The 27,267-nt window shown below is 37.5% G+C and overlaps 1 protein-coding gene across 1 annotated transcript in view; it reads right to left on the bottom strand.

Moving 5' to 3' along the window:
* Positions 1-27,267, bottom strand: part of CFAP54 (cilia and flagella associated protein 54) — a gene marked incomplete at its 5' end in the record, with an annotated part of 331,419 nt that overhangs the window by 240,589 nt on the left and 63,563 nt on the right. Inside the window, 5 exon segments of the mRNA XM_081249749.1 lie at positions 9,414-9,535; positions 9,628-9,714; positions 13,759-13,885; positions 14,253-14,381; positions 23,516-23,592. Coding sequence (XP_081105875.1) covers positions 9,414-9,535; positions 9,628-9,714; positions 13,759-13,885; positions 14,253-14,381; positions 23,516-23,592 — 542 coding nt within the window.

Here is a 27,267-nt window from a genome sequence, read left to right on the forward strand (position 1 = left end):
AGAGGAGACATGACAACTGATACCACAGAAATATAAAGGATCATGAGAGACTACTATGAACAATTATACGCCAACAATTGAATAACCTAGAAGAAATGGATAAATTCCTAGAAACATACAACTTACCAATAGTGAAATATCATAAAGCAACAAAATACGAACAGACCAGTAACAAGGAAGGAAATGAATAAGTAATCAAAAACCTCCCAATAAAGAAAAGTCCAGGACCAGATGGTTTCAGTGGCAAATTCTGCCAGAAATTTAAAGAATTAACGCCAATGCTTCTCATACTATTCCAAAAAACTGAAGAGGGGCTTCCCTGGTGGTGCAGTGGTTGGGAGTCCGCCTGCTGATGCAGGGGACGCGGGTTCGTGCCCGGTCTGGGAGGATCTCACGTGCCGCGGAGCGGCTGGGCCCGTGAGCCATGGCCGTTGAGCCTGCGCATCCGGAGCCTGTGCTCCGCAATGGGGAGAGGCCACAGCAGTGAGAGGCCCGCGTACCGCAAAAAAAAAAAAAAAAAAAAAAAACTGAAGAGAAGGGGACACTTAAAACTGATTAAGCACTGTCCTTGGTGGCAAGGACACTGCTTTATCTCTTTGGGCTCAATAAATATGTTTTGACTGAAAGACATAAGAAATTATAAAAGAGGAAGATGATCTTTACTATAATTCATTTTAAGACATCATGTCTAAAACGTCCTGATTGGGTCTTGACCAATTTTAACTTGAGACCCCCTAATTCAGATCCCATGGTCCAATTTGAAATAGATTAATAAACGTATTAAAGTTTTAAGTGAAAGGTAACAAGAGAAAAGTCTAAGACAGAGTCCTTGATTTAGGTAAATCAGATAAGTTCTCTAACAGAACTCAAGGTAGACCTAATGCTAGTTAGAAATTAAAATCCTAACTTAGCGAGGTAAATCACTGAGCTGCTAATAAAATTCCACCTATAAGAAAGTGATTAGTATACTAATTCAAAAAGATATATGCACTCCCATGTTCACTGCAACATCATTTATAACCTAAATGTGCACCACTGGAGGAATGGATAGAGAAAATGTGAGATGGATGGATAAATAACGGAATTTTATTCAGCCATTTAAAAAAATGAAATCTTGCCATTTGCAACAACATGGATGGATCTTGAGGGCATTATGATAAGTGAAAGAAGCTAGAAAGAGAAAGATAAACACCATATGATCTCACGTATATGTGGAATCCAACAAAAAAACAAAAACAAAAACCAAGCTCACAGATGCAGAGAACACATTGGTGTTTGCCAAAGGTAGGGAGTTGGGGGTAGGCAAAAATGGGTGAAGGGGGTCAAAAGGTACAAACTCCTGGTTATAAAATAAATAAGTCATGGGGATATAATGCACAGCATGGTGAATATAGTTAATGCTGTATTGCATATGTGGAAGCTGCTAAAAGTGTAGATCTTAAAAGTTCTCATCACAAGAAAAAATGTGTAACTATGGCAACAATTACATAAGTTAATAATATATTATTAATACATAGTAACATAAGTTAACAAGACTTGTGGTGACCATTTAGCAATATATATAAAAATGGAATTATGACGTTGTACACCTGAAACTAATACAATGTTGTCTATTATACCTCAATTAAAGAAAAGAAAGTGATTAGGGTTTTTTTTAAAGGGGGTTCCTCAAGTAGGAGGAGGAAATATCACCAGAAAAGAAGACCCAAAAAATCAAGATAGAAAAATTTGCATGAAACCAGCTCTACTTAATTGTGAAAGAGAAAGTATTATCAATATGGATGTGACTTGCCTATCCATTGCCAACATGTTGCCTAATATGTCTAACAAAACATGTTTTGTTTGTTCCATATCTTTATTGGAGTATAATTGCTTTACAATGTTATACTAGTTTCTGCTGTATAACAAAGTAAATCAGCTATATGTATACGTATATCCCCATATCTCCTCCCTCTTGAGTTTCCCTCCCACCCTCCCTTTCCCACCTCTCAAGCATAGAGCTGATCTCCCTGTGCTATGCGGCAGCTTCCCACTAGCTATCTGTTTTACATTTGGCAGTGCATATATGTCAATGCTACTCTCTCACTTTGTCTCAGCTTACCCTCCCCCCTCCCCGTGTCCTCAAATCCATTCTCTATGTCTGTGTCTTTATTCCTGTCCTGCCCCTAGGTTCACTGGTACCGTTTTTTTAGATTCCATATATGTGCATTAGCATACAGTATTTGTTTTTCTCTTTCTGACTTACTTCACTCTGTATGACAGTCTCTAGGTCTATCCACCTCACTACAAATAATTTCATTTCTTTTTACGGCTGAGTAATATTCCATTGTATATATGTACCACATCTTCTTTATCCATTCATCTCCTATGGACATTTAGGTTGTTTCCATGTCCTGGCTATTGTAAATAGAGCTGCAATGAACATTGTGGTACATGACTCTTTTTGAATTATGGTTTTCTTGGGGTATATGCCCATTAGTGGGATTGCTGGGTCATATGGTAGTTCTATTTTTAGTGTTTTAAGGAACCTCAATACTGTTCTCCATAGTGGCTGTATCAATTTACATTCCCACCAACAGTGCAGGAGGGTTCCCTTTTCTCCACAGCCTCTCCAGCATTTACTGTTTGTAGATTTTTTGATGATGGCCATTCTGACTGATGTGAGATGATACCTCATTGTGGTTTTGATTTACATTTCTCTAATGTTTAGTGATGTTGAGCATCTTTTCATGTGTTTGTTGGCAATCTGTACGTCTACTTTAGAGAAATGTCTATTTAGATCTTCTGCCCATTTTTGGATTGGGTTGTTTGTTTTTTTGATATTGAGCTGCATGAGCTGCTTGTATACTTTGGAGATTAATCCTTGGTCAGTTGCTTACCATATGATCCAGTAAGCCCACTCCTGGGCGTATATCTGCAGAAGACCATAATTCAAAAAGACACATGCACCCTGATGTTCATTGCAGCACTATTTACAATCGCCAGACATGGAAGCAACTTAAATGTCCACTGACAGAAGAGTGGATAAAGAAGATGTGGTACATATATACAATGGAATTTACTCAGCCATAAAAAAGAATGAAATAATGCCATGTGCAGCAACATGGATGGACCCAGATATTATCATACTGAGTGAAGTAAGTCAGATAGAGAAAGGCAAATATCATGTAATATCGCTTATATGTGGAATCTAAAAACAAGGGTACAAATGAACTGATCTAGAAAACAGAAATAGAGTCACAGATTTAGAAAACTTACGGTTACCAGGGGGGAAAGCGGGGGGAGGGATAAATTGGAAGATTGGGATTGACATATACACACTATTATATATAAAATAGATAACTAATAAGGACCTACTGTATAGCACAGGGAACTCTACTTAATACTCTGTGATGACCTATATGGGAAAAGAACCTAAAAAAGAGTAGATATATGTATATGAATAACTGGTTCATTTTGCTATACACCTGAAACTAACATAACATTGTAAGTCAACTATACTCCAATAAAATATTTTTTAATTAAAATAAGCTATAAGGATATATTGTACAACACAGGGAATAAAGCCAATACTTTATAATAACTACAAATGGAGTATAACCTTTCAAATTTGTGAATCACTAAATTGTACACCTGTAACATATTGTAAGCAACTACACTTCAATTTTTTAGAAAACATATTGTTTTATTGCCACAAAACAATAGTACTGAAGTCCAAAGCACTATTGTCTGAATGCAAATCTCTCTGCCTATGGTTTCCACTAGAGAATGTGTGACCTGCCACTTTTTACAAGTTACTCAAGGCTTATGATGACAGATTGGCATTAAGTACATTTGAAAATGACTTAACATCCACAGTGCAGCAAAACACTTGCAGAAAGATGTAATGCAATCTGGAAGGCCGTAATTAGGACACACCTAAACAACTATCACAAGACTGGAATGATAAAGTACCATATTTATTACTCATCTAGTAGATCTCCCGAGGTATATTCTGGGTTCTCAACAATATTATGTACATTTCAGAAGAAGATGAAAAGTAGGTTGTCATATCCAAGAATCCTGGCAAAGAATATTGCTGAGAATAAAATATACGCTTTATAAGATCTAAGAGAAAAGACAGAAAGAAATGTGTAGTTTGATAGAGAAAAATATATCTAAAGCACCAAAAATCATACTGATATGACAAAATAGAATATTCCAGAGTGCTTAAATTAGAAGATAAAATAGTAGTAATAATAATGGCTAACATTTATTGACTGTTTATTCTATGCCAAATGCTAAGCATTTTATAGGCATCATTTCATTGAATCTTCCCCAAAACACCCATTTTACAGATGAAGAAATTAAAACAGAGCATGGGTAACTTGACCTTGGTCATACAGCTAGTCAGCGGCAGTACCAAAACTCTAATCCAAGACCCTTATACGCCTAACCATTATGATTTCTTGTCTTAATACAAAGTGAAGTTAAAAAGAAGCATGGAGAGGCAACCAGAGATGAAGTTTTCTATGCAATAACGTCAAAATATTTAAAAGAAAAAAGTCCTAAAATGTAAATATTCTAAAATCTCTGTCAGTAGTTTGAAGACTGCGGGTCAAAACATGACCTCAAAAGAGGGGGGTTAGAATCAAAAAGGGTTTTACTCTTTATGAGGAAGACTTCAGCATGGAACAATTAAAAAGAACTGAGAAGATCTCTGAAGAATATTGGCTTACATATATTTTTCCTAAAAAAAGCAAATAGAATTAATTTGACTAAAATGTTAAAAAATAGGAAAAATCATTTCACTTGGTAATCCAATTGCTAACATAGTTAATACAATGGTATTTAGGGGCCATCAAGATGTAAATTCAGGAAGTATTAGAGCCAGGAGTGATGAGAACTTCTAGTGGCCTGGGCTTCTTTTTTTTTCTGGTACGCGGGCCTCTCACTGCTGTGGCCTCTCCCACCATGGAGCACAGGCTCCGGACGCGCAGGCTGAGCGGCCATGGCTCACGGGCCCAGCCGCTCCATGGCACGTGGGATCCTCCCGGACTGGGGCACGAACCCGTGTCCCCTGCATCGGCAGGTGGACTCTCAACCACTGTGCCACCAGGGAAGCCCGGCCTAGGCTTCTTCATGAGTTCTGGTTTCAAATTAGGACCATAAAATTAGATTCTGTGTTGATTATAAAAAATAATCCGCTAATCTATAATGCTCCTTTGCTTAGAGTTGAAGCATTATGACTGGATTTCGGAACTGCTAAAATCATGTCAATTATTGATTTAAGTTTCAACATATAGTCCTAGGGGAACACTAGATGCATCAGTTAGGGCTCTTTGCAACAGAAGCAACAGCAACATGAGGCTTGGAGCACAGCAGGTCCGGAGAGGCAAGAGGGTCTACAGAACACAACTAATATAGTCTAATCAGGACACAGGCATTGGAATGAATGAATGCCAACTACTTTTTGTCTTTTTATCCCTCTGTTCAAGATTCAGATTCCAAGGAGGGAGCAACCAATCAGCCTAGCTTGCATCACCAGTCCTCCTCTTGGCTGGCAGAGAAGAGAGGCCCTGAGAAGTCCTACCTGATTTCTTCTAGTGGGGAAGAAGAAATTCCTCCAAAGGTGATGTTTGGAAGAGGGAAATAAATGCTGGACAGAAAACAACAGTATACAACCCTGCCCTGGTACCCTTAGCACCTGGATTGAGTAGTATTCCTGCCTCTTCCCAGTGAGGAATTGCTCCGCAAAGATGGTGAATGTTGGGCTGCTGGACTATGAAGTGAACTAGGAGTGATGATCATAAGCCATACGCTGATTCCTCTATTTATCAGAAGTAGAAAATCAGGGACATCTCAGGCTGGTTCTAGGTGCAATCCATTAAAATAAATCTGAGGTATAATGTGTAAAATGCCAATATGGACTTCCAGAAGTCAAATAACTGAGACAGGAAAATGAGAAAAATAAAGCCCCACAATCAAGAAGAAAAGCCAGCCATCTCTTTTGGAAGGCTAACGGGTTCTTATCAAAGGTTTGTCCCTCATCCGTGGCAACAAGCTAGTCCACCTTTAATGGACTTGGAATAAAACAGACACCTGATGAGAATATCCATCTCCACAAGGTCGGGAAACTTCTGAAAAACTAAAACAGGGTATGAATTATTTAAGGGTTCTGCAAAGACCCAGGCTTTTCAAATCTTTTTTTATGGTATCAGGTGACACATCAAATACTGATTTGTGGATAATTTTATTACCAGACCGTGATAATGTAAAGCATGCTGTAATATAGCCCAAAAGAAAATGATTGCCAAGGGAATGAAATTTATTTGTCTTCTTTAAGGGAAGAAACTTTGGCAATTATTTGAGCCGTAACATGGTTGTTTATGAGAGTACCCTGAGGACTGATCATTAAGCTTTAACACTAGGATGAAAAATTGCCACGGAGGAGCAGAGGAAGATTTCAGGACTTCTAAATAAATATTCAACATTTCCCAGCTGGCGACAATTCTTATGGAGGGCTCCTCATAAAAAGTAGAGCTTCTAAATGCCTCTCATGAGTCTAAGAGGATCTTATAATTTTTCTTAAGTTAAAATAGTTTCACTTAAGAAATAGAAGGAAAAGATACACAAGGAGAACATGAAAACTTCAGACCTCTCACATCTCCTGTGTGTTCCCAGTCACAGTGGTAGAAAGACAGAGACCTAACAGGGCAATGGGCATATTATGATAATATAAAGACAAGATTGCATCATAATAAAACAAAAGGGAAAATCCCAGAGGCTTTACTCTCTCTGGACTGTGAGAGGCCATGAGATGAGTCCTGAGAGAAACGGTTCTAAAAGAAAGATACGTTTTACTTGCCATGGAAATAGTCCTCCAAGCACTAGGCAGTAGCGAGTGGCTGCAGAAGCATCTGCTGAGAAAATGGATCTGAACCCCAGGAGTCTTCCAGCAGAGATCAGACACCACTTGGCCTGGTCAGCTGAGACTATCCAATACCATCATCAAATTCCTTCATTCAGATGCTGGAAATTCTAATGTAATGAGGCTCTCCCCTAATACTGCCAGGACAGACTTCCCCACCTTGAACACTGATAGCATCTGTTTAACCAGAATCCTCAGACTTCTTACGAACTAGACTCTACTTTCTCTCTGGTCTCACCTCTTACCATCCTCTCCAAACACTTCCCTCCCCTTTGCCATTCCATCAAAGCTTCTGTTACACTGAATGACCTCTAGGACCACAAGCACTCTATGACCTTTCTAGCCTCAGGACCTTTGCACAGGTTGTTCTCTCTGTCTTGCATGTCCTTTCCACTTTTGTCTTTCTCTTTCTCTGGATACTCCTGCCTTTCAGTATTCAATTTCATGTCACTTTTTCTGGGTGTTTCTTCAAATATTCCCCACTGTTGGGTTAGGTATTCCCTTCCTGAATTCCCCTGGCACTCTTGCAATTAGATCACCAAAGACAATGACTCATAATCACCTACTTACACGTCTATGTTCCCATAGACTGGATTTATCTTGAAGACAGAGACCACAAAGAGCAGGCAATCCATCAATATTGGTTGAATAAAGAAAGGATTTTTGTTTGTTTTTATCCCTTGTACTCAGCATAATACCAGGCACATAGTCAACTTGCAATAAAACATTTGCTGAATGGATCATAGGCACTCAAAAACATGTGTTGGATGAATGAAGTGATGGACTTATGATCAGGAAGTACTACATACCAGAAATCTAAAATTCCAATATTCTATTGCATCGGCCAAAAAGTTGGTTCAGGTTTTTCCATAACATCTTATGGAAAATCCAGAATGAACTTTTTGGTCAACCCAATACTTTCTAACTTCCAACACCTATCCTTCTAGCTCTCTCAGATTCTGATTTTCTGGTCCCTGGCCTCATAGAGATGCCCAATCTCTTGATATCTCCATAGTCTACCAAGTCTTTAAAAGTCTTTTTTTTTTTTTTTTTTTTTTGCGTTACGCAGGCCTCTCACTGCTGTGGCCTCTCCCGTTGAGGAGCACAGGCTCCGGACGCGCAGGCTCAGCGGCCATGGCTCACGAGCCCAGCCACTCCGCGGCATGTGGGATCTTCCTGGACCGGGGCATGAACCCGTGTCCCCTGCATCGGCAGGCGGACTCTCAACCACTGCGCCACCAGGGAAGCCTAAGTCTTTAAAAGTCTTGATGGTGTTACTTCCTTCCCTACTCAATCTACACCCATGTTTCATTATGAACTTTTAACCTATACTTTCGTACTTTTTATAAAATCCAGTCCAGTACAAATTTCTACTATCACAAATATTCTACTGTCACAGCTACTAAGGATACACCAGGATAATATCATACCAGCATGCAGATGAGGCCACCTGAAAATCCATGGTCTTCAACCTCAGCCAGAACTTCAGGATGCTGACCAGTCCTTTAACTCAGAGTCAGCTCCCTCATCCATTCCTCTCCACTCTCCAATCACCTTCTCTCTCCCCAGTCCAACTAGCCACCCTCACTCTCCATGGCTGGCAGATTCCCTTGCCTCCTGTTTTACAGGTGATTGAGATAAGAAGGCATCCACTCAACTCTCTGCCTCCACACCAATGGACTTATTGAAATCTACATCTGTCTGTTCCTCCTTCCCTTTTGTATCAGAGGATGAGGTGTCTGTTCTGCAGCCCACCCTCCACTGAAGATGAATCACTTTACATGTGCTTTCAATCTCATCCCCTTCCCTCTTCTATTAGAGGACCCCACTATATGTCGAACTCGTCTTAAACTCGGTATCCTTCCCCTAGCTTTGACTTACTCTTTTCTTTCCCTTGTCAGTCAAGCTACTAGTATTCTCTACCTCATCATATGCCATTCATTCAGCCAACACAATCAAACTTTTGTGATACACAGGGGCAAAAATAAAACAGAAATGTGATTCCCCTCAGAAATTTAAACTCTAAAATCAACATACAATGAATAAGTAAGAAGACAGAACAATTTCCAGGTCAGAGAGAGACAACAACAGCAAGGCAATTGGTCCATGAATCAGCAATATCCAACTGAGAGAAGGTACTTTAGCCCATGGACTTTAAGTATTTTAGTTCCATAGTAAGGAATGCATTTATGCTGGCACAGTGTCACTTATATTCTATGATTTACCTCATTTTGAATCCTTCTGATTTTATTTAGCTCCCCATGTAAGGTCTCCCTGCAGAGAGAGAACCTCTCATTTCAGGAGAGTTCAGGGCTGGAGATACAGATTAATTTCCCTGCTTAGAACTATTGCACTTTATAAAGAGAAGACTAGACACGGCAAATCTAAAAGTTCATAATCTAATGTTAACGGCAACACATTATTTTTAGCAAAGAGAAATAAATCATTCATTTTTAACAGGGGTTGCATGTCAGGACTAAAAGGAGAAGTGATATATTGTTACCATCAAGAAGTTATGTAGAGATGTACAGGTTGCATCTTTCTCAAACATTAGAAGGGTTTTCTGCATCAAGTAAATTGCTTTGGATAGCTTATTCTTCCTTATTTTATTCATTACACTTAATTCTGTAAAAGCAAACAAACGTTTCACCAAAAGGGCAACATAAAAACTATCTTTAAAAAATGTGGAAAGACAAGTTTATCCAAAATTTAATTACCTGTAAAACAATCAGGACTTCCAGGTTTTTTTGGCTTTTCTGGACCTTTGGTAGATGTATTTTTGCTAACAGTTGGAGTCTGGAAAACTGAAGAAGAAGAAGCAGCAGAAGAAGAAGGAGAAGGAGATTGTTATCACAATTAGGTTTATGTTCAAGAAAGGAAATATTTTCTAAACACTAAAGAGTGACTATTTGTAAAATTATTGCTTTTTCTATCATGTCATCTTTTTTCATTAATAGATAAAAATTCAAACAAATCTAATACAGTTTCATCATTAAATTCTCTTTTATTTGCTACTGTATAAGACCAAGAATTTTTAAATTATAACAATATTTGATTTTCTATTTCACCTTAAATAAAATTATCTTGAAGGTTGATAAATAGGGTCCAACCTACTTTTGTTCACTTTCCCTCTTCATAAACTTTTCAAAATTGCTCCATCCTTGGTTCCTGCGAGAGCCCTGGGTACCACATGAAGACCTCCATTCTCTTCTATCTGTGGCTGATAAAATCAGAGCCACTCTCAAGATTTTCAACTAACACACAAATTATTGCCAGTTGATTGTGAGCAGTGAGAGATCCTCATGTGCAACTAGGACTGACCATCACGGTGGTCCAGGAAAGAGGTAGCAGGATGAAGGAGAAGAAGATAAAAGTATGCTGGCCCAGGGAGATGGAGAGTATTGCACTGATTCTTGATTTTCCAGGTCTGGCCCTCAAGAGACCTGGCAATATATTGTTTCTCTCCTTAAAGGTACATGAGTGTACCTGTAGTAACCTTACAATAAACCCCTTTTATTGAGGTTTAATTATTTGTGCTAATGCACATGAGTCACCATGGGATGATGACTGATTGATGAAAAGATGCCAAAAGACACCGTTAAAGGATATAAGGTTTCTTTAATGGCAAAGGATAAGGAAATTTATCTTCATGGAAATAGCAACACAAAGAGGAAATTAATGCATCTTTCTCTCCGTACCTAGGATATTATAAATGCTAATTAAGTGATAGCTCTCATGATTATAATCACTGGAGATAAGAAGGATGAGATTGCAAGAAAACACTGAATGCCCAATACAGGAGTCACATTTAAATGCCACAGTCATCAATAGACAACCACTGTAAAGTTCTTGAATAAGAATGACAAAAGCAGTATTTAGGCAACATTAGTCAGACAGCAGCATACAAGAGTGAAGAATGACAGGACAAAAAAAGTGATAATCTGTGCTAGGGTGGCAGTTCAATAAAGCAGAGAAAAACATCAAGCAGATCCAGAGCTACTGCAAAGAAATAATAACTAATCCTATGTAAATATATATATACACACACACACACACACACACACACACATATATATATGTATAGAGAGAGAGAGAGAGAGAGAAAGAGTCAACTACAAATTGGCACTTGCCATTGGCACTTGCCATCTACCTCTACAAGGATTAGATCATGTGCTGCTGCAGCTGCTGACTTTCAACATCCCCTGAAATGAGCTCAGGGTGGAGAGCAGAAATGAGGCACTGTGTGCTCTGGGAAAAACTGGTATAACAGGTCTTCAGATAGTTAGGTATTTTCAGGAGTTGATTTTATGAGCCCAATTCTTGTATCCCCTCATATCTAGAAAAGCACTAAAATCTTTCATGGTGACGTCTGCTCCTCGTGACTAGCAGAAACCTTCTGCAAAAAGATATGTGCTTCATTGCATGTACTCCCCCCCTTCACCAAAATCACATCTATGCTGACCTTCCCCCTACCTCTTTGGAGCAGTTCCTCAGAGCTCTCTGAGATGCTGTCTCCCAGGCTATAGTCCTCATTTTGCCCCCAGTAAAACTTAACTTGCACCTCTCAGGTTGTGCATTTTTTTAAAGTCGGTTATCTATATATAGATATATAGGTATCTATAGATATATCCAAAATATATAAAAAACTCAAGCCATTTAATAATAAAAAAATCTGATTTTAAAATGGGCAAAGGAACTAAATAGACATTTTTCCAAAGAAAATATACAAATGGTCTACTAGTACATGAAAAGATGCTTAACATCACTAATCATCAGGGAAATGCAAATCAAAACCACAATAAGATATTACCTCACACCTATTAAAATGGCTATTATCAAAAAAGACAAAAGATAATAAACATTGGCGAGGTTGTGGATTAAAGGATACCCTTATACACTATTGGTGGGAATGTAAATTGGTTAAGCCACTATGGAAAACACTATGGAGGTTTCTCAAAAAATTAAAAATAGAACTACTATATGATCCAGCAATCTACTTCTGGGTATATCTCCAAAGGAAATAAAAACAAGATCTTAGAGATATCTACAGTCCCATGTTCATTGCAGCATTATTCACAATAGCTAAGATATGGCAACAACCTAAATATCCATCAGTGGGTGACCGTATAAAGAAGATGTGACACACACACACACACACACACACACACACACACAGAGTGGAATATTATTCAGTCAGGAGAAAGACATTTGCACTAATATGCATGGACTTTGAGGGCATTATGCTAGGTGAAATAAGTTACACAGAGAGACAAATACTGTATGGCATCCCTTATATGTGGAATCTAAAAAACCCAAACTCATAGAAACAAGAGAGTAGAATGGTGGTTACCAGGGGCTGAGGAAGTGGGAAAATGGAAAGATATTGGTCAAAGGGTACATAAGATGAATAAGTTCTGGGGACCTAATGTACAGCATGGATCATAGTTAATAATACTGTAGTAGACACTTGTAAGTTGCAAAGTGAGTAAATCTTGAATGTTCTCACCACAAAAAAAGAAACGGGAATTATGTGACATGCTTGAGCTGTTAGCTAATGCTATGCCAGTAATCATTGTGCAATATGTTAGTGTATTAAATCTAGACGTTGTACACCTTGAACTTACATTATGTGGTATGTCAATTATATCTTAATAAAGCTGAGGAGAAGAAGTCTGCACTCAAAAATTATTTAATTACCCACCATTTGATTAAATTTGTTTAGTTGTATATATGATGGGACATCTGAATGTATTCGACAGAGATCAGAAGTCATGTTAGGCTGGAACACTCAGTTCTATTCTATAGTTACTCAGTAATTTAAAATGAGGAAGTGGTAGTTAAATGAATATTGACTATATAATCATGCCAGGAGTAACTTGGCTTTATCAAAATTTAACCTCAAACAGAAGAGGTTTTTAGACCTAATATTTTAAGTCTTATCCTGAAACTTGAGTAGTTGTGTTTCTATATGCACACTAGAATTACTATCGGCATTTTTTTTTAATGTTTTGACCTCTTTACCTAAATAATGAGGCAAAAACAACTTAGATCCAACTCATCTGTCCTCTCACACTGCTGTCAGAGATGTCTTTCTAAAATTTTCAATAGCTTCCAGGATAAAATATCAACCATTTAACCCTTCAAGATCTGTGATCTACCTCTCTAGCCTTATCTGTGTCCATCTCCCATGTGTGCTCTTTACTACAGCCATAAGAAAATTCCAGCAGTTTCTAGACTTCACCGTATAATTGTTTGCTTCCACCTTACTAAAAGTTGCTTTCTCCATTCAAACTGACTGCCTCCTTCTCAATTTTCTTCATAAAGACATTTATGAAGATAAAGATAAAGACAGCTTTCTGGTCAAGTATCACTTCTTCCAAGAAGCCATCCCTGACTTTCTTGACTGTTATACTCTTCTGTGTGCCCATAACAAACACTCTGAGCCCACTTCTACTGCATTTATTAACCTTGACTATTATAGTTGGCTTACTTATCGAGAAGCTCAAAATTGAAGGCTGTGTCTTATTTGGACCAAGCTTAATATGGTTCCTAGATTTGATAGAGACTCAATAAATGTTTGCTTCATTAAATTGAGAAAATATCAATAATTTACTATAACTCAAGCAATTTAATTTTTTAGAAGTTTACTGATTTGCTATGCAAGGTGTAAAGAAATAATGAAACATACCTACTGATATTTATCAGAGAAGTAAGAAAAAATAAAATAATGAAATTTACCTGGAAAACACCTAGTCAACAACAACACTGTTTACAAATTAAATTGATTCTGTACTTGAACTTGTCTTAAAACTGATTCAGAACAAGTTATTTGCTTTGATGGCTACTACCTTGCAATTGGTCAAGAAGCACAACGGCCACTCGGTGCTGGGCTTGAATTAGTTCAAGATGCAAATCCATTATGAAACTATTCGGTGTGACTGGTTTGCACATGTCTGCATCTATACAGTGGGTGTGCTTCGGTAGAATTGAAGTAAAAATTAAAAAGGCATATGGTTATCAAAACATACTAAAAACAGCTTTGTCTTATTATCATTCAGGTTATCACTTTACTCTTAGCCCTTTTAAAGTCTGCTCACTTCTCAACTCTTTGCAATCTGGCTTAACACACTAAGAAATCTGCTTTTCAAGTTCACCAGCAGCCTCTTCAGTGACAGATTCAAAGACTCCTCACCCTCCTTGATTTCTTCTGGGATAAAGGGAATATATTTCTGGCCTATGAGAGGGAAGCAACCACAAACCATGCTTTACTTACCTATTTGCAAGGCCAGCCCTCTTCCTAGTTAAGTAAAATAAACCTAATGTAAGAGTTTCTCATTCTCACCATGGCATAGCAATGGTCAAACACTGATGATCCATTTGGCAAAGCAGTTAACATGCAATTCAAATTTATTCCAACAATGGCTTTTTCAAGAAGTTCATAGGCCAAAAATAACTGTTCCTCAGGTTTTTTCTAAAGGAATTTTATAAACAAAACAGAAAAACTAAATTTAAGGGAAAATCATATACAACACTTCCCAACTTTTTAACAATAATTCAAAACCAAATAACAAATTTAAATAGCCTATCCAAGATCAACGACATATTTCTTACTAAATATATTACTTACTAAGTATATTTGTTTTTGATTAAACATGGAATACTATTAATAAAGGTAAAATAATAAATACAGTTCATCATTTTCCCAAATATTAATTAAACTTTTCAAAAACATGTATATAACTTCCTTTTACGGTTTTCAAAATTCTGATGGTACCAAATGTATAGGTAAATTTTAAAAATCTAACTCATAATTTGTCATTTTCACATACTTTATTTTGAAAGTTAATTTTTTTTGAATCTCTGCGCTGGAAATATAGACTTGGAGGCCATCAAATCCAATGGTCTACATTGTGATTTTCAAAAACTAAATACCTTCTATTATAATTATCCTCACAGAGAGACAAATACAAAGAATAACATAAAGAGCAACCAGCTTTGTTCAAACTTTCTAATTTTTCATATTTTCTTCAGAAAATGTTTAGGAAATAAAGCAAACACATACATGCAGATCACTGAAATCCTCTGTATAACTGTTTATAGTGACTCTCCTCTTCTCTGCCCCTAGAGGTAGTCACTGTCCTTGAATTTGGTTGAATTTGGTTTTTAACCATTCTTTTGCATGTTTTTAAACTTTTACTACATGTGTATGTGTCCATTAACAATATACAATATCACTTTGCATATTTTTAATTCTCTTGTAAAATTCTGCAGTTCACTTTTTTCACTCAACCATATGTCATTGAAATCTTCTCCTGCAACTCAGTGTGTCAGTCAGGGTTTAGTTAGGAACACAGAGCAACTCTAGGTACTGCAAGCAGAAAGGGATTTAATGCACAGAACTAGAAGCGTCCATCACTGCTGGAAGGCCTGGGAGAGCAAAGATCAAGAAAGCTGTCAGTGATGAATTTACAGGAATCTAAGAATCCAGGAGGCAGGTGACAACCTCAAGTGTCTACCACGCTGAAGCAAGTGAATTGCAAGGGCTTGCTCAGCGAGGCTGGTCAATTAACTTCTTCCATCCGCCACTGCAGAATAAGAACTCTCTCTTCCCTTGTGTATTACAAATTCATGCAAATGCCCCTCACTGGAAGACTAACCTAGAACCGTAAGGAAATGAGATGGTGGGAAATGTAGTTCCAGGTTTTCCCCCTGTAGTGTGAAGGCGACTCTAGAAGTGGATGGCAATGATGCCAGGCTGACTCTAGTTCAAGCCCACTTTAGCTCACTCACTTTCACTGCTACGATGAAATGGTGTTGTGCTGAGGACTACATCACAATTCACTTATCCACTCTTCTGCTGATGGACATTTTTGTTTATCACTGTTTTTTTTTTCGTAATTATTATTTTTTATTAGTTTCTGCTTTATAACAAAGTGAATCAGTCATACATATATACATCTGTTCCCACATCCCTTCCCTCATGCATCTCCCTCCCTCCCACCCTCCCCATCCCACCCCTCCAGGCGGTCACAAAGCACCGAGCTGATCTCCCTGTGCTCTGCGGCTGCTTCCCACTATCTATCTACCTTACGTTTGGTAGTGTATATATGTCCATGCCTCTCTTGCGCTTTGTCACAGCTTACCCTTCCCCCTCCCCATATCCACAAGTCCATTCTCAAGTAGGTCTGTGTCTTTATTCCCGTTTTACCCCTAGGTTCTTCATGACATTTTTTTTTAATTCCGTATATATGTGTTAGCATACGGTATTTGTCTTTCTCTTTCTGACTTACTTCACTCTGTATGACAGACTCTAGGTCTATCCATCTCATTACAAATAGCTCAGTTTCGTTTCTTTTTATGGCTGAGTAATATTCCATTGTATATATGTGCCACATCTTCTTTATCCATTCATCCGATGATGGACACTTAGGTTGTTTCCAGCTCCGGGCTATTGTGAATAGAGCTGCAATGAACATTTTGGTACATGTCTCTTTTGGAATTATGGTTTTCTCAGGGTATATGCCTAGTAGTGGGATTGCTGGGTCATATGGTAGTTCTATTTGTAGTTTTTTAAGGAACCTCCATACTGTTCTCCATAGTGGCTGTACCAATTCACATTCCCACCAGCAGTGCAAGAGTGTTCCCTTTTCTCCACACCCTCTCCAGCATTTATTGTTTCTAGATTTCTTGATGATGGCCATTCTGACTGGTGTGAGATAATATCTCATTGTAGTTTTTTTTTTTTTTTTTTTTCTTTTTGCGGTACGCAGGCCTCTCACTGTTGTGGCCTCTCCCGTTGCGGAGCACAGGCTCCGGACGCGCAGGCCCAGCGGCCATGGCTCACGGGCCCAGCTGCTCCGCAGCATGCGGGATCCCCCCAGACCGGGGCACGAACCCGTATCCTCTGCATCGGCAGGCGGACTCCCAACCACTGCGCCACCAGGGAGGCCCTCATTGTAGTTTTGATTTGCATTTCTCTAATGATTAATGATGTTGAGCATTCTTTCATGTGTTTGTTGGCAGTCTGTATATCTTCTTTGGAGAAATGCCTATTTAAGTCTTCTGCCCATTTTTGGATTGGGTTGTTTGTTTTTTTGCTATTGAGCTGCATGAGCTGTTTATAAATTTTGGAGATTAATCCTTTGTCAGTGGCTTCATTTGCAAATATTTTCTCCCATTCTGAGGGTTGTCTTTTGGTCTTGTTTATGGTTTCCTTTGCTGTGCAAAAGCTTTGAAGTTTCATTAGGTCCCATTTGTTTATCTTTTTTATTTCCATTTCTCTAGGAGGTGGGTCCAAAAGGATCTTGCTGTGATTTATGTCATAGAGTGTTCTACCTATGTTTTCCTCTAAGAGTTTGATAGTTTCTGGCCTTACATTTAAGTCTTTAATCCATTTTGAGCTTATTTTTGTGTATGGTGTTAGGGAATGATCTAATCTCAAACTTTTACATGTCCCTGTCCAGTTTTCCCAGCACCACTTATTGAAGAGGCTGTCCTTTCTCCACTGTACATTCCTGCCTCCTTTATCAAAGATAAGTTGACCATATGTGCGTGGGTTTATCTCTGGGCTTTCTATCCTGATCCACTGATCTATCTTTCTGTTTTTATGCCAGTACCACACTGTCTTGATTACTGTAGCTTTGTAGTATAGTCTGAAGTCAGGGAGCCTGATTCCTCCAGCTCCGTTTTTCGTTCTCAAGATTGCTTTGGCTATTTGGGGTCTTTTGTTTTTCCAAACAAATTTTGAAATTTTTTGTTCTAGTTCTGTGAAAAATGCCAGTGGTAGTTTGATAGGGATTGCATTGAATCTGTAGATTGCTTTGGGTAGTAGAGTCATTTTCACAACATTGATTCTTCCAATCCAGGAGCATGGTATATCTCTCCATCTATTTGTATCATCTTTAATTTCTTTCATCAGTGTCTTATAATTTTCTGCATACAGGTCTTTTGTCTCCTTAGGTAGGTTTATTCCTAGATATTTTATTCTTTTTGTTGCAATGGTAAATGGGAGTGTTTTCTTGATTTCATTTTCAGATTTTTCATCATTAGTGTATAGGAATGCCAGAGATTTCTGTACATTAATTTTGTATCCTGCTACTTTACCAAATTCATTGATTAGCTCTAGTAGTTTTTCGGTAGCATCTTTAGGATTCTCTATGTATAGTATCATGTCATCTGCAAACAGTGACAGCTTTACTTCTTCTTTTCCAATTTGGATTCCTTTTATTTCCTTTTCTTCTCTGATTGCTGTGGCTAAAACTTCCAAAACTATGTTGAATAAGAGTGGTGAGAGTGGGCAGCCTTGTCTTGTTACTGATCTTAGTGGAAATGCTTTCAGTTTTTCACCATTGAGGACAATGTTGGCTGTGGGTTTGTCATATATGGCCTTTATTATGTTGAGGAAAGTTCCCTCTATGCCTACTTTCTGCAGGGTTTTTATCATAAATGGGTGTTGAATTTTGTCGAAAGCTTTCTCTGCATCTATTGAGATGATCATATGGTTTTTCTCCTTCAACTTGTTAATATGGTGTATCACATTGATTGATTTGTGTATATTGAAGAATCCTTGCATTCCTGGAATAAACCCCACTTGATCATGGTGTATGATCCTTTTAATGTGCTGTTGGATTCTGTTTGCTAGTATTTTGTTGAGGATTTTTGCATCTATGTTCATCAGTGATATTGGCCTGATGGACATTTAGATTGCTATTACTAAAAGTGTGCAATGTATTATACTAGTCTGATACTTCCTTTACAGTCCTTATACCTTTCCTTCTGCTCTTCTTTTTTCACACAGCTGTCTAAGGCCCCTAGGACATTTTGATTAGAAGAATGACAGATATCTTTAAGTTGTTACATCGATATAAAGGGACTGCTTTTCATCTTTTACCATAGGTGTAACAGTCATTAAAGGTCTTGAATGATACCCTTCATGGGATACAGAAGTTCTCTTCTATTCCTAACTTGTTAAGAGTTATTTTTTAAAAGGTGGTTGTTGAATTTCATCAAATGCTTTTGTTGCAGCTCTTTATCTAATGAGGTGGTCGTTATTTTCTCCTTTTCATCTGCTAATGTGGTGTACTGCATTATAGATTTTCTAATGTCAACTCATACTTGCATTCTGGAATATACATAACTTGATTACACACATTCATTAAAGATGTATATAGACATGAATCTCCATTCAAGAATCACTGGCTCATAAACAACAAGCTCCTACCGCAGAGCACAGGGAACTATATTCAATGTCCTGTGATAAGCCATAATGGAAAAAAATATGAAAAAGAATATATATATGCATAATGAATCACTTTGCAATACAGCATAAATAAACACAACATTGTAAATCAACTATACTTCAATAAAATTTTTTTAATTAAAAAAAAGAATCACAGGCTCAGGGAGAATCAGAACCCAAATAGTGTAAATTTGAAAAACAGACCTACATGAGGGCAGGTCCAAATTATTAGGAAGAGAGACTTTCTCCCATTTACTCCACTTTCAGTACCCAAATTGAGAAACCTCCCTACCAAATAGGCAGATATTTTTCTAGTCGACGGTTTCCTAAGATGAGTCTTATAGGCTCTGACTAAATATGTGAGTCAGTTCCAAGGCCCATCCTTCATGTGCCCAAGGCTCATCTCTTGTCCCTAAATGGTTGTTAATCTAAGTTTCTTTGTAACTGAGCCCATCAACCTACTGCAGCATCTATTCATAAACTTACCATTTTGGTTTTCAGTTCCCCTTTCTATTTTGGCCCCTGGAATTTACCTTACTTTCTTGTGAGCTCTGTGGTGTACTTAAGGGTATTTGTTCAATTCTGTCCAAAATTTCTAGGTATTTTGCAGGAAGAGGGTTTTCAGGTCATCTAGTTCTCCATTTTGCCACAAACAGAAGTCTCTAAGGACACCTCTTAACACCAAGGAGCTTCAAAGACCCCACACACATACCCACCTTCTGACACTGTCATCATCATCACCACCATCATCTTTGTCATCACCACAGCTAATATTGAATTAAAACATGTTCCAAGTACTGGGCTAAATGCTTTCTATGGACTAATTTTTAAATTACCATAATCCTATGAGGTACTTATTAATTATTAAAACTATAACCCATTTGTCAAAAATAGCTATGTATTCAGTAAACCTTTAAAGTAAGTTTTTAAAAAATATAATCATAATAGCACCTTATATATGTTTTAAATAGTTGCATGTATACATGCAAGATATATAATTTATCCCACCTGCAGACTCTGCTAGGTGAGCATATGGATTTTGGACTCTCCTTACAATAAATTCTCACTCTTCCCCACTTCACTCCCTTCCAAATAGGTCTGAGACTCTAGGTTGAGATTTAATGCCCTTTGCAAAACATAAGGGAAAAACTGAGTTGCCACCATGTGCTCGTTACTGGTTTCCACAATGTTACCAACATCTCATTTGAACTGTATCACTTAAATACTACCAGTAGAATAGATACTATTGTTATAATTTTACAGATGAGGACACTTATATTCAAACAGATTAAATAGTTTATTCAAGATCACACAGTCAACATTAAAGTCAGGATTCAACTCCAAGTCTCCCAATACCAACTGCTATGACCTTACACCACACCAATGAATCACCCTTACTCCACCTACCACATGCCCCAGTACAGCTGAGCAGGTAGTGTATGGCACAGTTTTAGGGGTGCCATTCACATTGTAGTCATCATAGACTTCCATATTTATTTTGATAATTTCCCAGAAGATGGCAATAAATCATATCAAGGAAAGGGTGCATTTTTCTAATTTAAACACAGTAGCAATAGTTCATAAATGGTTTTCAGTTTCTTCATGGTCACCTTCTAAGAAATCCATTTCATTTAGTGCCTTTAATTGCCAGAATTTTTCCATCCAAGCCAAAATCTAGCACTTTGTAACTTCTACTAGTATTCCTATTCCTGCCCTATGAAGCTTCAAAGAATAAGTGCTAGCCCACTAAGCCAGTAATTCTTAAATTCTAGTTTCCTTAAGAATCTACCTGGCAAACTTTTAAGAACCTCACACCTGAATTATAAACTTTTAAGAACCTCACACCTGAAATTATGACTCAATACATCTAGAATGGGAAATAGGAAGCTACATATTTAGCAAGCACTGTAAATGATCCCTGGGAAAACCATTGGCAGACAGCTATTATGCCCCCTCAATCTCTCATGCAGTTCAAACATTCTCTGTTCCCAGTTTAAGACTTCTCAGCTCTCTCTCTTTAGAAGACACAATACAGCGTAAAGAACTCAAAACTGCATTCTCTGAAACCTATTATTAGAAGATGAACATTACATTCAAGAAAGTAAATTCAGAATGCTCCCCCAGTCCTCTGGTACATTCAGGATATTTTATTTGTCCCCAGTTTCTTAGGACTTGCATTTTCTATGTATTAGAAGACAATACTTTATACAAATATCCTGAAGACATTTTTTTTAATCAAGAGGCAGCATAGCATAGTGGCTAAATGCCTGAACTTTGAAGGAAACACACCTAAGTTCAAACCCACTTACTGTGCAACCTTGATCAAGTAGAATGTAGTAGTGAAAATGATCACTATGACTACACAAATCAACTTGGGTCAATCTCACAAACACAGTACTGAAATTAAAAAATGAGCTGCAGAAGAATACACAGAGTGTGACACCATTTATATAAATTTAAAAACAGTACTCTACTGCTTAAGGATACAAACATATGTAATAAAAATACTAAAATGCCTGAAATTTATAATCACTCTTTAGAACAGCAGTTACTCCTAGGCAGGGGGAAAGACAATGTGAGCAGGAGCAGTTAGTGGAGGAGTTCAGTTTCAACTGTACTAGCTATGTTTCATTTCTTAAAAGAGTGATGGGGGAATGACTCTTCATTATAATATTCTTCATAATTGTATGTCATATGTTTCAAATCAATTTTTCAGAGAAAACATAGCAATCATGAGGATTAACATTTAGCAACAGGAAAAAGTGCTGGTGGATTCATGTTAAGAAAAAATATTAGAATGTTACCATGTTAAAAATGTGTCTTCTCAGAGCCTAAATCAATGCATGCCATAGAGCAGGCTCTCAACAGAGATTTGTTGAATTAGTGAAACAAAACAGATTATTGTGTTTTGTATTAGACTAAACTTTACATACAAACTTAATAAAAGAGCAGTAATTTTTTTAAAATGTGAAAAAGAGGGCTTCCCTGGTGGCTCTGTGGTTAAGAATCTGCCTGTCAGTTCAGGGGACACAGGTTCGAGCCCTGGTCCGGGAAGATCCCACATGCCGCAGAGCAACTAAGCCCACGCACCACAACTACTGAGCCTGTGCTTTAGAGCCCGTGAACCACAACTACTGAGCACATGTGCTGCAACTACTGAAGCCTGCAGGCACAGAGCCCATGCTCCACAACAAGAGAAGCCACCACAATGAGAAGCCCGCGCACCGCAACAAAGAGTAGCCCCCGCTAGCCGCAGCTATAGAAAAGCCCACGTGCAGCAACAAAAGATCCAATGCCACCAAAAATAAAATAAATCATTTTTTTAATTGTGAAAAAGACTAGTAGAAAGTATAGAAAATGATAATGTTTAGGTCCATATAGTGAAATTACAAACTTTTTTCTTCATTTTTTTGTACCTTGAAATGCCCTCTAATGTTAACACAACTTTTGTAAGTTAAAATTATAGTTTTTTAATTAATCAGGTAAACCAAAATATAGATCACTGGCTTCCTCTCTAGAAAAGTATTTTTCAACTGTAGTCCATGAACATTAGCGTCCTAAGTAGATAAAATGAGTTTTATTTTCAATAATGGAACATATGGTATTCTATATCTCCTTCTTGGAAAACCACAGTGCTCATGAGTAAATTAATGCCCCTGAGAAGTCATACAGTAAGGAAACTATTGTGTTTAATTCAAGTCAGCCAGGGTTACTTGACCCTGGCATCCTTTTCTGAAGGGTAGTACTAGCATCACACAGGACAGAGTTTGCAAAATGCTATTCTAGTTCTTGCCTGTAAATAAATGTTTATTACATATATGAGACAATTCCCTAGGCTCCCATTAAGATCTCCAGGTCAACACAATCCATGATGTACAAAAAGAATTCAAATATAGTAAGAAAACTATAATCAAACAGAAGAATGGCCATTTGTCTCCCTCATCTTCTATCTTCTCTTGAGCTAACATTCAGTGAGAACTTGCCACGTGCCAGGGACTGTTCTAGGTGCATTTTTAGCAGGTAGTAACTAATTTAATCTGTCAGAGGTAAATACTAAGTAGGCCATCTCTGCTCTGTAAGTCTATGAATCACAACACATTCAAAATATCAATAGTAATGTAACTATAAATCCTCCTAAGATGCTTTATTTAGCTTATTTTTGGAGCTGATTAGATTTTTTCTAAAGTAAAAACAAAACGTAGAAAAATGTCCATACAGTTCTCAATGTATACAGAAACCATAATTTCTCAGATATTAAATATTCAAAATTACTTCTATAATTAACCATTATACATTTACAAATTTAATATTATTTGAAAATTAAAATTCATGTTTTTAACTATATTTTCTAAAATATTTTACAATACCTTCAATATTGGAAGAGTTTCCACACTCCCTTTTGGAGCCCCAAGGGATTCACTAGTCCCTTTCCTTAAAGGTATATCTGAAAAATAGAGAGAAAGAAAGAAAGAGAGGATAGAAGGAAGGAAGGAAGGAAGGAAGGGGAGGAGGGAGGGAGGGAGGAAGGGGAGGAGGGAGGGAGGAAGGGAGGGAGGGAGGGAGGAAGGAAGAGAAAAAGGAAAAGGAGGAGAATAAAAAGAGGAAAAATAGGAAGAGGAGGAGGAGAGAGAGAGAAACAAAGAGAAGGAAGGACCAGAGAAAATAAAAGGATGAAAGAGAAAAATGGAAATATAACAGTGAATCATAATCATAAAGAACATTAGGCTAGTTATCTTTTCACCCATGATTTTAGAAATGATTCAACACTTAGAAGTTGAATAACAAATTATTTCTTCCACATAGTTACATTTTGTCTTTATATAAGTTAATTTAAAAGCATCTTGCAGTGCTCACTTTGGCAGCACATATACTAAAATTGGAATGATACAGAGAAGATTAGCATGGCCCCTATGCAAGGATGACACGCAAATTCGTGAAGCGTTCCATATTTTTAACACAGTATTATGAAGCAATTATACTCCAATAAAGATCTATTTAAATAAATTAATTAAATAAACTGAACACTATATTCAACTGTACACTTGAGTTTGAAATACAATCAAGATAATAAACCTATCCATCACTCCTAAAAATAAATAAATAAATAAAAGCATCTTGTAATACAGCAAACCAACTCAAAAAGCTTGATTATCAGCAAGGTTATATTATGGTAAAGAGATTGGTCTTTCTATATATTCTATAGAAAGTCCACTGAAAAGCATTCAGCAAATAACAGTAAATTTAGACAAATGTCAGAGAAGTCTGGCTTGAATTAGAAGAATATAAATAATAAAAATGTATATGGCGGGCTTCCCTGGTGGCGCAGTGGTTGAGAATCTGCCTGCCAATGCAGGGGACATGGGTTCGAGCCCTGGTCTGGGAAGATCCCACATGCCGCGGAGCAACTAGCCCCGTGAGCCACAATTACTGAGCCTGCGCGTCTGGAGCCTGTGCTCTGCAATGAGAGAGGCCACGATAGTGAGAGGCCCGCGCACCGCGATGAGGAGTGGCCCCCACTTGCCACAACTAGAGAAAGCCCTCGCACAGAAACGAAGAGCCAACACAGCCATAAATAAATAAATAAATAAAATTAAAAAAAAAAAAAAAGAAAAAAGTTTAAAAAAAAAAAAAAAAAAAAAAATGTATATGGCAATGCTAGTTTCCTAGTCTAAAAATTATTCAGTAATTCCAATTAGACAATGAATTATTTAATAAACAGATGAATAAATAAACATCTTGAAGCAGATTATCATAATTAACATACAAAAAATGACTTGAACTTTGTGTTTTATGTGCCAATATGATAATGAGAATAACATTGTTGTAAAAGTTATAAAAATTTATATGTCTAAATGGGGACAACTGCTCATGACATAAATGTAGATGTTTTCAAATTTACAAATGGACTGTGCTCTAATATTGATTAGTTCTTTAGAAATGAAACATTTTAACAAAGGATCAGTATAATAAATTGTATTTAGCCCATTTATAATTGAAGAATATAAAACAATAGTCTCCCAGAAGTAACTAGTACACAAAATAATAAAATTGAATAAGAAATAGACATTTTTTTTAAAAAGTAATAATTGGACCTTATGCTTCCAGGAACAGATAATCTGGAAACATTCTGCTGGCTAGGAACCTGGAAAAATACACTTATTTTTTTTCCATCTGCAAGCTAAGACGCTAATTTCAATACAGAGCCAGGATCTTGGGAAGGAAGTATCCTCCGGATCTTGGGAAGAGAGTCCAGGGACTATACAATGGCATTAGAGCTACTTTTCTCACTGAAGACTTTCATCAATTCTGGAGAGGAAAGTTGAGAAGCTGAGTGGTACTTTGACAGCCTTCAGAGGACACAGCAACAGAGATTGGTATCCAGGGCCTACCAAGGGTGAAAAGCCAGAAGGGGCCACATCCTAGGAGTCAGAGTAACTGAAAATAGGTCGAAGAAAGAGCATCTCAGCTTTAAATTATCTTAATCTCTCAAATTGGAATAATGGGACCCTCGAGCAGTAGTGCCTTCATGCGTCTGGTAAAAGCAAGCATAAATCTTCCCTGGAAGAACAGATCATCTAAGGCTTCAAATTACTTTTATAAAATATTTAGCAAGTATAGTATCTACCACAAAATCAAAAATAACCAGAGTAACCAAACAGTTGATGAAGTAAGTTCTTCACTTAAGGTATCAATAGAATAAATGCAGATGGAATGATAGAAATTAGAAGCCCCTCCTGGCTTACTTACCCCTCCTCCAGTAGCCTTCAACAAATGACAGATAAAGGTACAAATACCACAACCTCCCAGCTCTCTGAGGCATGTTCTATACAGTCTCCTAGAGGTCCCTCGTGGGAATAAGCCCTGTACCCACAACAGCAGCCTTCTCATGAACTTTCTGTATCTTGTATTCGCTTCCTTTCCTTCTCTGTCTCATTTCACCCCACCACCCTGCTTCCCTGGATCGCATTCCAAATAAACTACTACACTCAACTCCTTGTCTCAGAATCTGCTTCTGGGGAAACCAACCTAGGAAAAGAGTCAAGCTGACAACACCTGAACTCACTGGTAAATCTTTACATCATAACAAGTGGGACAACCAGGCATTACATGGCTCCTGATGCAATGCAATAGGGAGTATGCATGAAGTATGCTCGCCCCCCAAAAAATAAGATACTGGAAAGAATACTTTTTGAAAATGTATCACTTGAATACAGGCAACCTGGTAGATCTAATTACCAGGTAGAGAAACAAGTTAATCAACACAACAAAAGTAGAAACAGCCAAATCAAGTATGTGGGAAATCCTACAGGGGGATAATTCAATTTCTTCGGGAGTAAGGAGAGGGGGAACTGCTACAGGTTAGAGAGAGAGACTTAAGAGACACATAAGAAAATTAAATGTGTGGGACTGTTTGGATCCTGATTGGAACAAACCAACTTAAGACATTTTTAATACAATCAGGGACACAAGAATTTTTTGCTTATTTTATAAGGTGTAATAACAGTAACATGGTGGTTTTATAAAAAGAAAAAAAAACCTTATCTGTTAGATAGATAGACCAACACACAACACATACACACACAACACATACATGCATATATGCTGAGGTATTTGCTGGTGAAATGACATGATGTCTGCTTTAAAACACTGGGAAAAAAGAAAGTGTTGTCAGGAGAGATGAAATAAGATTAACAAAATATTCATAATTATTGGTACTGGATGATGCATACTCAGTGACTTATTTCACCTCTCTATATTTGAAATTCTACATAATAAAAGTTTTTAAAAAGGGAAAAGCATTTTAAGACAGGATGTGTCAAAAACATGACTTCAAGCCACTGAAAGTGTTAGATAGCCAGAGACCTCTAACCAGTGGTCCTCAAGTTTTGACGTGTGTCAAAATCTCCTGGTAAGCTAATGAGGACTAGGAAGGCCCAGGTTAGTTGAAGCATGATAAGCCTGGGCCTTGTATTTTTAACAAGTTCCCAAGTGATACTGATACCGATCAAAGTTTGAGAACTATGGCTGTCAAATTCCATCTGCAAAGCTGCACTCAACAACCGAGAACAGGCAGAGCCAGATTAGCAAATCTCTGGGAAAACAATTATTACAGTAATTA

This window comes from Mesoplodon bidens, assembly GCF_964165515.1.
Source record: "Mesoplodon bidens genome assembly, chromosome: 11".
Lineage (NCBI taxonomy): Eukaryota > Metazoa > Chordata > Mammalia > Artiodactyla > Ziphiidae > Mesoplodon > Mesoplodon bidens.